This window comes from Juglans microcarpa x Juglans regia, chromosome 3D (assembly GCF_004785595.1).
Source record: "Juglans microcarpa x Juglans regia isolate MS1-56 chromosome 3D, Jm3101_v1.0, whole genome shotgun sequence".
NCBI classification, from domain to species: domain Eukaryota; kingdom Viridiplantae; phylum Streptophyta; class Magnoliopsida; order Fagales; family Juglandaceae; genus Juglans; species Juglans microcarpa x Juglans regia.
This window is the reverse complement of record NC_054598.1, coordinates 26,763,173-26,777,530: the sequence shown is the minus strand read 5'-3', so window position 1 is coordinate 26,777,530 and position 14,358 is coordinate 26,763,173. Positions and strand designations below refer to the sequence as shown.

At 36.7% G+C, this 14,358-nt stretch overlaps 1 protein-coding gene across 1 annotated transcript; it reads right to left on the bottom strand.

The window, feature by feature from the left end:
- Positions 1–9,623: 9,623 nt before the first annotated feature.
- Positions 9,624–11,391, bottom strand: LOC121255180. The gene is made up of 2 exons (XM_041155457.1): positions 11,098–11,391; positions 9,624–10,871 (listed from the first exon to the last, which is right to left on the bottom strand). The coding sequence occupies exons 1-2, from the start codon at positions 11,389–11,391 to the stop codon at positions 9,624–9,626; spliced, it is 1,542 nt and encodes a 513-aa protein (XP_041011391.1).
- Between the last annotated feature and the right edge of the window lie 2,967 nt (positions 11,392–14,358).

Here is a 14,358-nt window from a genome sequence, read left to right as displayed (position 1 = left end):
TTATTCAACTAAAATCATAAAATTAAGCAAAACATAAATTGTCTAGACCTCTGCCTCACCTCCCTAGACCAAGTCCTATCTTGTGGACTCATCCTCATGAAGATCATCACCTGGGGTGGTTAAAACATTAAAACATACAAAAATGAGTCGAATACTCAAAAAGTAACACATCATACAGTAAACATAATAAACATAGAGTTTTCTTGAAAATATGCATACTCATAAATACATACACAAATAGTATGAACATAAATATATCTTTCACTTGTCGTAGGCCGATACCCGTTGTTGACCCTTGTGAGTCAAGGTTAGAGAATCTAAGTAGATTTTGATTCCGCTCGTAACCGCGAGTTGTGGAACCCATACTTAAAGAAGACACATTTGGTACACTACCAGGATGTACAACCTAGCAATGTAATATGTCCATAACATATGGTACCGTCTTAATATCATAACATCGGTCATTACGTATCTTATCATTTACACTTCATCATAACCATACTTGCATACTTGTCATATCATAGATTTAAAATGAAATCATATTCTTTCATAAAATGTCATGATACATATTTCCTCACATAAAATCATGATTGTCCATAAATATTTTAATGCATAACTCATTTCATAAAATCATGAATTTTCATAAATGTTTTAATGCATAAATCTTCACATAAATCATGGCTTTCCACAAAATATTTTAATGCATAACTTTCACATCAAATCATGACTTTTCATAAATATTTTTATACATAATTCTTTACATAAAAAAATAGATTTTCAAAATTTATCACGACTTGAGTACATAAAAAGGGCTTCCAATGAAGGGCATAGATGCATTATACTTTTATAAAAGACATGTTTACCGTACTACGTGTAAGGGTATAATCATGTTACTTACCTTGCATCATTAATCCAATATTTCTAGCATGAAATTGATCACGTGAACTAGAATGAGAGAGAAAACGTGAGGGATGCTAGTAGACTAGAGGTGCTCTGTGTGATTTTAGGTAAACAAAAACTACACTGGGGCTTGAAGAGGAATGAGATACACTTAAAGTGCATGGGGCTGGGCGTATATATAATGAGTTGGTTTAAAAATTTTAATGTGAAGATGATTTATAAAATTGTAAAAGAGTTCTATTGGACATGAATCCTAATAGAAGGTAAAGACGTGCATGGCTTAGAGTTTGAGAAGATAGACGATTAAAAAGATTTAACCTGAAGATGACTTATAGAGTTGTACTCTTGTTGGAATAGGATGCCGACGAGTTCGAGTTCGAGTTGGACTCGGTCTGGATCATTCAATAAGAGAGCTTGAATTTAAAAATATGATCTAGTAATTCAATTGGCAGTGATTGAGACTACGCAGTGGACTTCAATTAGTGATGATTTTAAATTGAAATAGATTTATAACGACTGATCTTTAAATTCTAAAAGGAGTCTAACTCATTCAATAAATAATAAATGGGATTTAACCTAATTATTTAGCCTAATGAAAACTCCTAATTAATCTTAATAATTTATCTCTTGTCAACTTATTCATTATAGCCCATTAAATATAATTTAGGCCCATTAAAAATTATCAGTATTCCGACTTTAGAATTATTGAGCTAAGAAGTTACACATGTTCACGTCACATAGCATTCATCATTTTACTGTCGTGCATGCATCTAGTTAAGCTGGTTGTTAACTTGTTGAGATTTGTAATCAGATTTCACTTAGGAGTCCCAACTAGCATTCCCCCGGAATGTCAATATAACGACCCAGTCTAATAATTCTAAAGTCGGATTATTGATAATTTTTATTGGGCTTCAATTATATTTAATGGGTCATATTGGACAAGCCCACGAGCGATAAATTATTATGGTTGATTAGGAGTTTTAATTAGGCCCAATAACTAGGTTAAATCTCATTTATTATTGAACAAGTTAGACTCTTTTTAGAATTTAAAGATCGGCTATTAGAAATTTATTTCAATTTAAAATCACCACTGATTGAAGTCCCCTATGCAGTCTCAGTCACTGCCAATCCTACATTAAATGAACTACTAGATCATGTTTTAAAATTCAAATTCTTTTCTTCAATAACCGTGATCGAGTCCAACCTGAACTCAAACTTTTCGGCACCCTCTTCCAAATCTCTCCACAAATATCTTCCTTCCGTGTTTTATTTGGAAAAAAAAAAAAAAGAAAAACAACAACAACAAGCATAGACCTCCATAAGTGTAGGGGTCAAATCCAAGATACCCAGTCCAACACCATAATCGAATTTGTTTTGAAAATTTTAGGAAGTAACATTATAAAGTAAGTAGCTTGATCATAAATTAAGATTAACATACATTATCTAGTTATGTATATTATTTTTAAATCCAATTCTTTGAAAGCCAATTTTATGTATCACATATGTCATGATATTGCAAGCACATCATTCATCATATTTCATTATGCATATTATAGTTATCTATGTATTATGCATCTCACATTACATAAGACACGTAAGCTTTCATAAGATCAAGTATAAGATAAGTTTAGAATAGTTAATTAGATGGTCATGAAATGCACGGTACTAATGCAATTTATGGGTAGACGTGCAAGTCACGAATGTAAGCGTAGTCCACCATAGTATGCTAGAATATTATTAGCGGCTCCCATTGCAACCATGGAATGTGGGGCCGATGCACAAGCTTGCACACAAGGTTAAGTGTGTGGGCCACTATGATAAGTAAGATAAGTCAGATAAGCCAAGTAAGTCATGCATGTCATAGCATAAGTATGAGCAGTCATGATTTTAAGTTTTCAGTATGAAATATTTTATAAAAACCTTATGTTAAGTATGTTTACGTTATGATGAGTACTTTACTGAGTCATTGACTCATTTTAGTTTGTTTTTTATGTTTTTAAACCTCTCCACGTAAAAATATTTATGAAGGTAGAGCTGTAGGGTAAGACTTAGTCTAGGGAGGCGTGACAGTTAGGGGTATAAAAAAAATCGGTGAACCAAACCGAACCGGTGGCTTTGGTCTGGTACCGAGTTTGAATTGGTTCGGTACTGGTTTTATTTTTCTTAAAACATGTCAAAATCGGTCCAGTTTCAATTTTTCTTTTTCTAAAACCGGAGCGGACCGATTCATATATCTATTATAATTTTTTATATTGTATATAATTTTTATATATAATATATAATTATATATAAAATAGTTATGTATTATATGATAAATTATTAATTAATATAATATTAAAATTTAAAATCTTATATCACTATAGTCTATTGTATTAATAGTTATACTAATACTATATAGTGTGTATTAATAGTTATACTAATACTATATCACTATATATTGTAATATACTATAATATATCACTATATTGTATATTATAATATATCACTATAGTCTATAAAATAATATATCACTATAGTCTATAATATAATATATTACTATAATCTATAATACAATTATTACTATATATTATAATATACTATAATATATTATTATTATAGTATTATATACTATAATATACTATTATATATTATATAATATAATATATTAAAACCGAAAAACTGGACCAAAACGGACCGAAACTGTAATACCCGGGTCTAGCACCAAGTTGTTCTCCAAAAATTATGAGTGTTTACGGATGAAGAGTCCACTTGAGATGGGCGAGCATTTTTTTTGGAATGGACTACGAGCCCAAATTTTATTTTTACAGATGTCGAATATATTTTTATTGGGTTTGCTAATTAGGTTAGAATCATTAAATATTCTTTTTGGATTAGGTGAAATCTTTTTTTTTTTTGGGGGGGCAAGCAAAATAAATTTGTGGGGCAAGTTAGACTATATTAGAGGTTGAATTGGGAGCCAAAAAACTCGAAGGAAAAGCCCAATCAACGCTCAAAACCAAGCCCATGAAGCCAGGAACCACTTGACGTTCCATGTTTGATGCCATGCACGTCTCACATGCACGGTTAACCTCCTTTTTATTCGCATCTAGGGTTTTAATCAACTCTATAAATGCATTTTTTTTTCTCTCCAAAGAAGTTCCCGCAGCAACCCATGCATAGCTGCACTCCACACTGTCGTCAACAACTACACCGACCTCCACCTTGCATCGTGCACTTCTACAGTGCACCACCCACGGCCAGCACAGGTCGAACTCGACCACGAGTACTCAGATCACGACAAGAGACCTACCCACCGAGAGCCACTCCACGAAAGCCCAATCCCGCGTATGTCCACCGCACGGAGCCACCCTGCCCAAACCTCACAACCACCACTGAAGAGCAATTCCACTGCCAGGCTCTTCCACGCCGCAACCCCCACGGCAAGCCTCTGCAAGACGGAAGACGCTGCTTCACTATCACCGAAGGACCCCTGTTTTTAATACTCGAAACAGAGTAATCTTGACTCAACCAACCCACAACCCTTAAGCCACTGCCCACGTTGTTTGCCTCAGCCTCAAGCAACATCACTGCCCAGCCATCGAGCTCACCACTGTCGACCTCCACCTAGCCCTTTGGTTTGCGGCTCGCCACCTCAGGCTCACGGTGAGCTTCTTTCTCTCTCGTGCCGAACTCTCTCTCTCTTTTTCTATGTAAGGTTCCACTCTTTCTCTCATTAGCTGGTCTTTTTCTCTCTAAGCAGTGTTCTGCCGCCGCCCCCACCATCGTAAACAACCGCCCAGCTCGCCGCCTTCATGCCCTCCATCGCTCTGTGAGTATAGCCCCATACGAATTTATTCTGTGATTTATATGAACCTGTCATTTCCAAAAGGGTCCTTATGTGTTTTGTTTAATCCCTATAATACCCTTATCATCAGACTAACTATAGGTTTATCGTGATTCAATTTATATATATTAGTAGGTTTTGTTTTAAAATACAAGATTTTATAAATGAAATAGAGAAAGATTTGAGATATTATTAGTGATAGTATATAAATTTTAAGAAGATTTGAGATATTATTAGTGATAGTATATAAATTTTAAAAAGTACATAGTAAGTGCAAAATTTTATTTAGAGATCTTTAAAGAGAAACTAATTAGTTTATTTTTATTAAATGAAATTTTTACTTCCTAACTTTTAATCAGTTTTGTTATAATTATGTTAAGAGAATTTTTTTAAACTAGAGATGTATTTTTGTGGCATAGTTGTATTTAGTATAATATTATTATACAATTTAGAAATGACTTAGAGTATAATAGTGAGAGGAATTAAGTGGATATTGATGGATTTAGAAAGTGATGGTATTTTAGAATTAAGAGAAATTGTAGGTTTTGAGGTATTAAAACAGGTATTTCAGGTTTAGATATTGAAATACGTGGAGTGGAAATTTATGGAAGTTCCGTGATTATTTTATAAGTGACGATTGATTTTCGTTCAGTACTACTGTGGAGAATTTCTGATAAGCTAAGAAGTTCAAGTAAGCGGGGTTCCTATACTAGACTTTGCATAAAAATAAAATGAAACAAGGTTGATTTTGAAAGCACGCATGTTTGTTTTGAAAAGAAATTTGAAAACAACCTCAGATATTTGTTCTGCTTATGCATGAAAATTTTGTATAAGAATAAGGTATTTTTCTAGCATGACTGGTATAGACATGAGCTTATTTTTGGAATTATGTTATTGAACTAAGAAAAATGAGCGAATATGAAAATTTGATAAATTTTGCATGTGACGCGAAGATGTTCCGAATCTACTTTGGAAAATGTGAAATGATCTGAATATCAGTACTCTGTTTTGATATGATGTGGCATCTGAAAAACCTTTGGCATGACTTTCTGATTCTATTATGACTCTGATTCTGATATGGTGATTCTGATTCTGTTTTGCTCTGATATGTGGCCCTGTCACGGGATACAATAGTGACCTCTGGCCCTGTCACGGGAGATAATAGTGACCTTTGGCCCGCCACGAGATATAATAGTGGTTTTCTATTCTGACTGCAATCGCTTGATAACATGGTGATTTATGTTCTGCTTGGCTTTCCGCAGGATGCACAACCCTACCACGGGGTTAAACATGGTCTCTGTTCTGATATGATGCTCTGATATGATATGATAAGATGAAGATATTCATTCATGTTGTGCCAAATGAGTCTTTGAATATGAAAAGTTGGTTTCTGAATATGAAATGTTTTAATTGTCGCTCTGATTTTCTGATAATATGTATTTTTGAGATTTGCATATTAAAACTGAAATGTTTTGTTTATGCATTCTGAACTCTGTGAAAATGCTCATGTTTACATACGAGTATATGTCCTTTGCTTGCTGAGTTGTTTATAACTCACCCCTTATCTCCATAATTTTTTTCAGATAATTTTGAATAGTTCATCTAAAGATTAGGATTATGGAGCATCGGTAAAATGATTATTTAAGCATAGTGGATTACTCATAGAAGATTTCTGAGAATTGGCGGATTTTATTAAAAGATTTTTGTAGTATTCTGATGACTTTATATTTTGGAGTCTGTAAATGTATTGATGAATTGCGAGTTTTAAGTTACAGGGAGTACCTCTTTGATCCCTGCGGGACCGGGGCATTACAAAAACTAATAAAACCGGAAGTACCGGTTTAGGGGGTAACCGGTGCTAAATCGGTTTTTGAAAATGCAAAACCGGTGCATATCAATTTAGTCCCAAATTTTATTCAAAATCAGACCAAACCAGACTTGTGGAAGTTAATTGTTTTTTTTTTTTTTAAAGAAAAGTTAGGGTCACCTGTACACTAATGACCCCTCCCCAATTTTATTAATAACCCTCACTTATGGCGGAGGAAAATCGTGGTTACAAAGACAAGCATCTGGGGTACAAACGATAAACCCAACATGCGGGAAACACCTAGCCAGAAAAAAACTAACAAAAACAATAAAATAAACGACAAACAACAAATACTCGAAACTAACTAAAACGCAAAGACGGTAAACCGGAGTAATCCATACGGATAAGACCACGCAATGCACGGGGAGTCTCCGTTAATTGTGAAACTGCTAAGTCTTTACCAGAAGCTCCATGTTTGGCTAACAAATCAGCAACTTTATTTCCCTCTCTAAAAACATGGTGTATCGAGTAGGTCATGGAGTCCATAATGTCGATAATTTCCTCCTAGAAATCCTTCAGATACCACACCCCGCATCTCTTGCTCTTCCACCAGGATATAACATTCATAGAGTCAAGTTCGATATGCACAAAATTAAGAGATAAAGATTTACAAACCTGGAGCCCATGAAGAAGAGCTAGAAGTTCTGCTCGATTATTAGAACCTATGCCAATGAATGTGGAAAAAGCATGAATAAGTTTTCCATGATTATTTCTAATGATCCCACCTATCCCTAAGGCACCAGGGTTACCCAAACTGCAGCCATCTGTGTTATGCTTGACCCATCCTGCCGAAGGACGATTCCAGGTGATAGTTTTGCAACGCCGAATTGGGATTAGAACAGCCTGGAGATTCAAACTTTTCAATACCTGCAAATCAAAACTGGAAATGTGAGAACTAGCATGCATATCATGGCATATAAGACTAATCCACCGACGAACAGAATGAATAATTTCTGATACAGATTCAAAGCGACCCTCCATACGCGCCAAATAGTGCCTCCGCCATAGTCTCCAAGTTATAATCACCGGAAGAATTCCCAGAATAATGCCAACTTGAGACGTAATATTTGCTCGACGAAACCACCTTTTCACTGTATCTTTCCAATTTTGTCCTATCGGGATCCCAAGATAAGCCCTAAAATAGCGCCAAGTATAAATAGCAATATCACCTGCAAAAAGAACATGATTTTGGTCCTCAAAGTGACCATTAGCACAACAATCACAACGAGAAGTAATAGGGATGCCAATACGACGAAGATGATGATCAACACTAAGGGCCATATACCCAGCTTTCCACATGAGAGAAGACATTTTAAGAGGGAGACTTTTATGCCAAATCCAGGAATGACCCTCAATAGTATCACTTCTAATGCGGACACAATCCCAAGCCGACTTAGTAGAAAACAGACCATTATCATTTTTAGTCCAAATCAGAACATCCATACCTGGCTTAGCCTTGCAAAGATCCTCTAAAATTTCATCAATTTGATCCGGCCCCACTAACTGACGAATAAAATCGACATCCCAAACATTATTTAATTGACAATCCTTCACGAGAAGATTGGGATGCCCCACAATATTCATATCATTGCTTAAAGGACCTCTGTCTCTCCATTTATCATACCAGAAAAAAACCTTACCATCCTTAAGACGCCATTTAGAATTATCCAAGACCAAAGGAAGAGATTTAGCAATCATTTTCCAAAACCTAGTACCCTTAGTAGGATCAACCAGGGCCCAAGGTTTCAAACCCACATATTTACTCTTAAAAAAATTAGCCCATAAAGAATTACCTTGAATAAGATTCCAAGCAAATCTGCCATGAAGGGCTTTCTGCATATCATCGAGGTTTCTAAGAGCCAAACCTCCTTCCTCCACGGGATGGCAGATAGAATTCCAGGCCACCCATTTTTTCTTACCTTTGCCATTATGCTCCCCCCAAAAGAAATTACTCATCATCCGGTGAATGTTTTTAATAGTAGCTTGAGGGACTTGAAGGACAGCAAAAAGATGAAGAGCCATACTAGAAATAATGTGACGAAGTAAGGTAAGACGGCCACCCGTCGAAAGAAATCTCATCTTCCACCCCGAAATTTTCTTTTGGATATTAGCCAGCATATCTTCCAGATGAACCTGTTTGAGACGACCCAAAATAATAGGCACTCCAAGATATTTGAAAGGAAAAGATCCTTCTGAAAATCCAGTCTTCCGTAATAATAAGCTTTTGCGAGCAGCAGAGATTTTTTGGGAGCAGAAAATGGCAGATTTAGAGTGATTGATACACTGACCCGACCAGCTCTCATATTTATTGAGCACAGATAAAATCTCCCTAATAGCTTGAGAGCTACTATTAGAAAAAATAACTACATCATCAGCATACATAAGATGAGAGATTCTGGGCGTACCTCGGGCCTGGGAGAATTGACCAAATTTTTTAGCCTCCACACTTTGCTTGATCAATCTAGAGAAAATCTCTTGAAGTATAATAAAGAGATAAGGAGAAAGAGGGTCACCCTGATGTAAATCTCGGCCAGCTTTAAAAAATCCTTTAATAGTGCCATTCATCATAATAGAATACCAAGGAGTCGAGATACATGTTCTGATAAGATCACAAAAATTAGAAGAAAATCCAAAACAACGAAGAACCTCCAGAAGAAACAACCAATCCACGCGATCATAAGCTTCAGCCATATCCAATTTAATCATGATATTACCACCATGGGCCTTTTTATTAATGGAGTGAATCATTTCCTGAGTAATGGTAATATTTTCGAAGATACTTCTCCCTAGAATGAAAGCTCCTTGTTCCCACGAAATCATTCTTGAGAGGAGGCCTGTCAGCCGATTAACAATGATTTTGGAGCATATTTTATAGAACACCGAACAAAGGCTGATTGGCCTAAATTTATCAAAACCAGAGGGAGTATCAACCTTTGGAATTAAGACCAGAAAAGATGCAGTGAAAAATCTTGGAAGATATTTTGAATTAAAAAATTCCAAAATGGCTTCCAAGACATCCTCTTTCACAATATCCTAACAACTTTTGAAAAAGCCCGAGCTAAAACCATCAGGTCCCGGAGAACTGTTAGAAGGAATAGAAGAAAGAGCAGAAGACACTTCCTTCATAGAAGGCATCCCACACAACATCGAATTGTCAGAATCAGAAATAATAGGAGAAATAAGAGTTGATAAATCAGGTAACAAGCTAATCTGGGAGCCCTGCAAAAAAGAAGAAAAGTAATCCACAGCACCCTGATGAATACTCTCTAGCGAATTAAAGACCATACCATTCGATGATCTCATGTGCTTCACTTTTTTACGCCGTTTATTAGCAAGGCATGCATGAAAAAATTTAGTATTTCGGTCTCCTTCCATATGCCATTTTAACTTAGCCATTTGAGCCAGTCTAGTATCTTCACGACGGAGCCAATTATCCAATTCCGCTGAGGCAGCAATAAGATCCCGCTCCATAGAATCATCCCAATTTTGCTGAAGTTTCTGTTCCATCTCCTCAATTTGCTTCTCGAGGGATATAATATGCATTTTAGTATGACCGAAATTCTGTTTATTCCATTCACGCAAGGCGACCTTAGTAATCTTCAATTTAAAAGCCAATTTTGTGAGCCCATGACCATCAAAAGTAGCAGACCAAGCCTGCTTGATGCACGACAAGAATTGGGGATGATCCACCCACATTTGTTGAAAGCGAAAAGGCGAAGGGCCATAAGAAGAAGGATTCATCTTGAACTCAATAACCATGGGGGCGTGATCAGAAGTTGTTCTTGGCAAGTAAGAGCAAACCGCATTCGGGAAATACGAAAGCAAGGAAAAATCCATAAGAACACGATCAAGCTTAGCCCAAGACCTAGCAAGACCCGACTGCCCATTACACCAAGAAAAAATTCTGCCTTTAGACTTCATCTCAACCAATCTACCTTGGTGAATCCAATCACTGAAATCCGCCATCGCCGCATTAGATCTAGGAGATCCACCCCTTCTCTCCGAATTATTCTGAATAATATTAAAGTCCCCAGCAAACAGGCAAGGAGCCGGCCCCATAACTTGGGAGCTAAGGTCCTCCCACATAAGTTTTCTCTCGTACATACTACACTTAGCATAGATGATAGTTAATAAAAACTGAAAAGACCCAGTGTTGACCCGAAGCGAGACAAACTGCAAGTTGGATCTCACCACTTGAATATCAAGAGAATTAGCCCAAAAAATCCAGATTTTACCACCAACATCCACATTAGAAGAAAAGGAATCAAATTGAAGATAATGCTGCAACCGGATGGCTTTGTCCACATTTTGAAACGGTTCAAGAACCGCAACCAGTTGAGGTTTGAACTTGGAAACTAAATTCTTTAATCTGCGACGAGAGGTACCAATACCACGGCGTTCGAAACAATTATAGAATTATTCATAAAGATAAAGTAGAGGGGCGGGTGATGACCTGAGTGGAGCTTCTAACTTTCTCAAAAAAAATTTTCTTATATTTTTTCTTTACCTGTTTATCTTCAGACTCCGAATGGTACTCCTTATAATGAGGTAACACATCTGGAGGGATATCAGGGTCCGGCTCAGAGACAATATCTTCAGGGTAATTGTCAATATTTTCCTTGCTACTTTCAGTAGGTAAATTTAGTTCATTATCCTCAATCGTAATGAAGGCAGATTCCTCTAGTATCAATGTAGGAAGCGATTCAACATTAAAGGAGAAAATATCATTTTGGTTCAGAAGGTTACCTGCAACCTCCGAAGGCGCTATCACTTCTCTAATACGATGAGCATTGAACTCCATATTCTTCCCCAGATCAGAGTGAATTTCCAAGCTGTTACCAGGCTATTCCAGACTGACATCTGAATTCGGTAGCGCACCCGTTATATTAACGGACTCAGTCTCAGGAGAACTAGAAACTGGAATCTCACCGCCCTTTTTATTATCAAAACTAGGTCCACCAGATTCATATTTCCCTGTCATACGTTCATGATCGTGGACCCCATGTTGAGTTTTTACTGCATCCTCACACGGTGCCATGGGTTCAGCAGCCTCTGTTTCGGGAAGGAAAAACAGAGGATTATTTATCTCACCATCCTCTTTCTGAGATGAAGTGTTTCCACCCGATTCATTCTTTTCTTTGTTCCGTCCCCGGTTTCGTTCCTCCTGCTTGGGTTTACCTGCTCGACAGGTCTTAGAGTTATGTCCCTGCACTCTGCACTTACCACAATACGCCGGCAACGTCTCAAAAATAATCTCTTGTTTTCTGCTCATAGTTAGACCAGGAGTGCCAATCCAGAAGTATGAAATCGGCTCCTTAGCAGCATCCATCTCCAAGCAAAGACGAGCTCCATCAGTTCGGGTCGCACAACGCATGGAATTATCCCTGCGTATGAATCAACCAAGCGGAGCGGTGAAGATCCTAAGGAACGATTCTTGATAAAAATTGGGGGGTAATTCGGGAAGGAGGATCCACACCGGAACATTAGAAGGTTCATGTTCCTCATTAAAATCAGGAGACCAGTGGAATGCACGGTAAGCCACTTCATTCACTTCACATGATTCACGGGACAGGGCTTTCACAAAGTCTGCTTCCGTAGCCAATCTGATGAAGACGTTACAGGCAATTTCATAGAGGAGACCACCGGGGTAGATGACAGACCTCACCGATTGGCAATGAATGCAAGAATCACATCCAGAGAGGGACGTTGGCGGAGGAACTTGATCACAATCGAGAAGTGGAAAGGTTCCGCAGATCTGTTGATTTCTTCCTTTGAGAATTGAAAAAATATTTCTCCGTCCATTACTTTTGGAACACGATGGGCAACTGTGATTTCAGGGAGGGGTTGCGGCGCCGCAACAGCCATTTCGGTGAAGGATGGACGGCCAGAAGAATGGCCATCCACGGCTGCCATGCAGCCACAGCAAACAAGGAGACGGAACCCTAGCAGAGCACGTAAAGGGCAATATCGTCCATCAAAAGCTATAGGTCTAAACGTTTCTTAAATGTGGAAGTTAATTGTTGATGGAATGAGTGGAAGTTAAACCTTCTTAGCCACATATATAGGCCTTGTGAGTTTTCAGTTTAAGGAGTTGTTTGGGAATAGAGATCTTTTCATCTTATTCATCTCATTTCAAAAAATTTCATCTCATTTCCTTCATACATATCATTCAAATACAAACACTTTTGAATTTCAAATTTTCAATTTTTTCATTTAATTATTAGTTAATTATTAATAATTTTTCAAACTTCCAAACAAAACACACAAAAAAAAAATTAACTTTTTCAAATCGCAAAGTAAAACTTATATTATATTAAAAAAATTATATTCTAACAATATTTTAACTTTATAATATTTTTATTCAATTTTTTCTCTCATTTCTTAAAATTTAATAAAATCTTTTAATTCAAACTATTTTTCTACTATTCAAATTTATCTCATTCTAAGAGCACTAACAGTAGCTTCTTTATCTTCATCTTCATCTTTAAATTTAAAGAATATGTCTGAAAAATCATCCACATTGGTTTCTCTATCTTTATTTTTATCCATAGCTATAAACAGTGCTTCTTCAAATTTGAAGAGCACTGTTTTAATCTTCAAACATTAAAAATAATGTTTTTTCTCTCTCTATCCGAACGACTCCTCTCTCTTGCGCGAAAAGTCTCCATCCATCCTCTCTCTCGCTCTCTTCTCTTCGACAGACCCATTCCCCTCGACGAAAGTCTTCCTCTTCTTCTCTCTTGCTCTCTCTACTCTCTTCTCTTCGACAACCCAGATTTACCTCGAATCTTCTTCTCTCTTGCTCTCTCTGCTCTATTCTCTTCGACAAACCCATTTTCGTTGCACTATCTTCCTCCTTCCTCTCTCTTCTCTCTGCTCTGCTACACCATTGCCGAAAGCAAAGCTCAAGTGCACCACGGGGCTGTTCCTTCATCAACGACGACCTCTTATCTTGCCCAGTACCCGATTTCGTGCGTCTATTTAGAAACCCTAAAAAATGTGATTTCGTGCAAGCCATTTGTTTTGATTTTAAAAATTGTTTTGTGTGATTTTCCCTCATATGGAATGTGTGATTTCTCCTAATTAGAGTTTTTTTTAGGGTTTTTTGTGTGATTTTTCCCGATATTGAACCGAGAATAGGGATACATAGAGTAGTGTAATTGATGTTCTTGGGTTTTTTAGATTGTACACCTCTGTACATGCTTCTTATTTCTCGTTAAAAACAGTGCAAGTGTTGTATATGCTATGTATAAAAATTTGGGATTTGCTTCTTCTGGTTTGCAAATGAGAATGTATGCTAATTACCTCCACTGATTGATATGATTTGCTTATGTTCTCTACCCTTTTATTGCCAAAATGAAGAAAACTACTTTGTATAATACCAGGTTGAGTTCAAACATGACAAAGATTCTAACATGGTACTCGTGCCATTCTCCAATCATTGAAATTGAAAGTAGAATATCTCTTCTGAAATGCAATATTAATAGAAAAGTATCATGCGGAAGTGAGTCAGTTTGGTAAACAAGCCATTTGTATAACAGAAAGTTCACAAAACCCATTTATCTTTATGCATATAATAAAGCCTCTCATGCCTTTATATTTTTTACTTAGCTTTTAAATCAAACCATGTATATCTCTTCCTTTAGGACCCTACTTTCTTAATTATCAGTCCAAGCCTTTGGTTGACATTGGACCAATGAGATTCTTGAAGAAGAGATGCAAGAGATGCACATAAGGTTAAAAACTAATTAATTCTCGTGAATAGTTA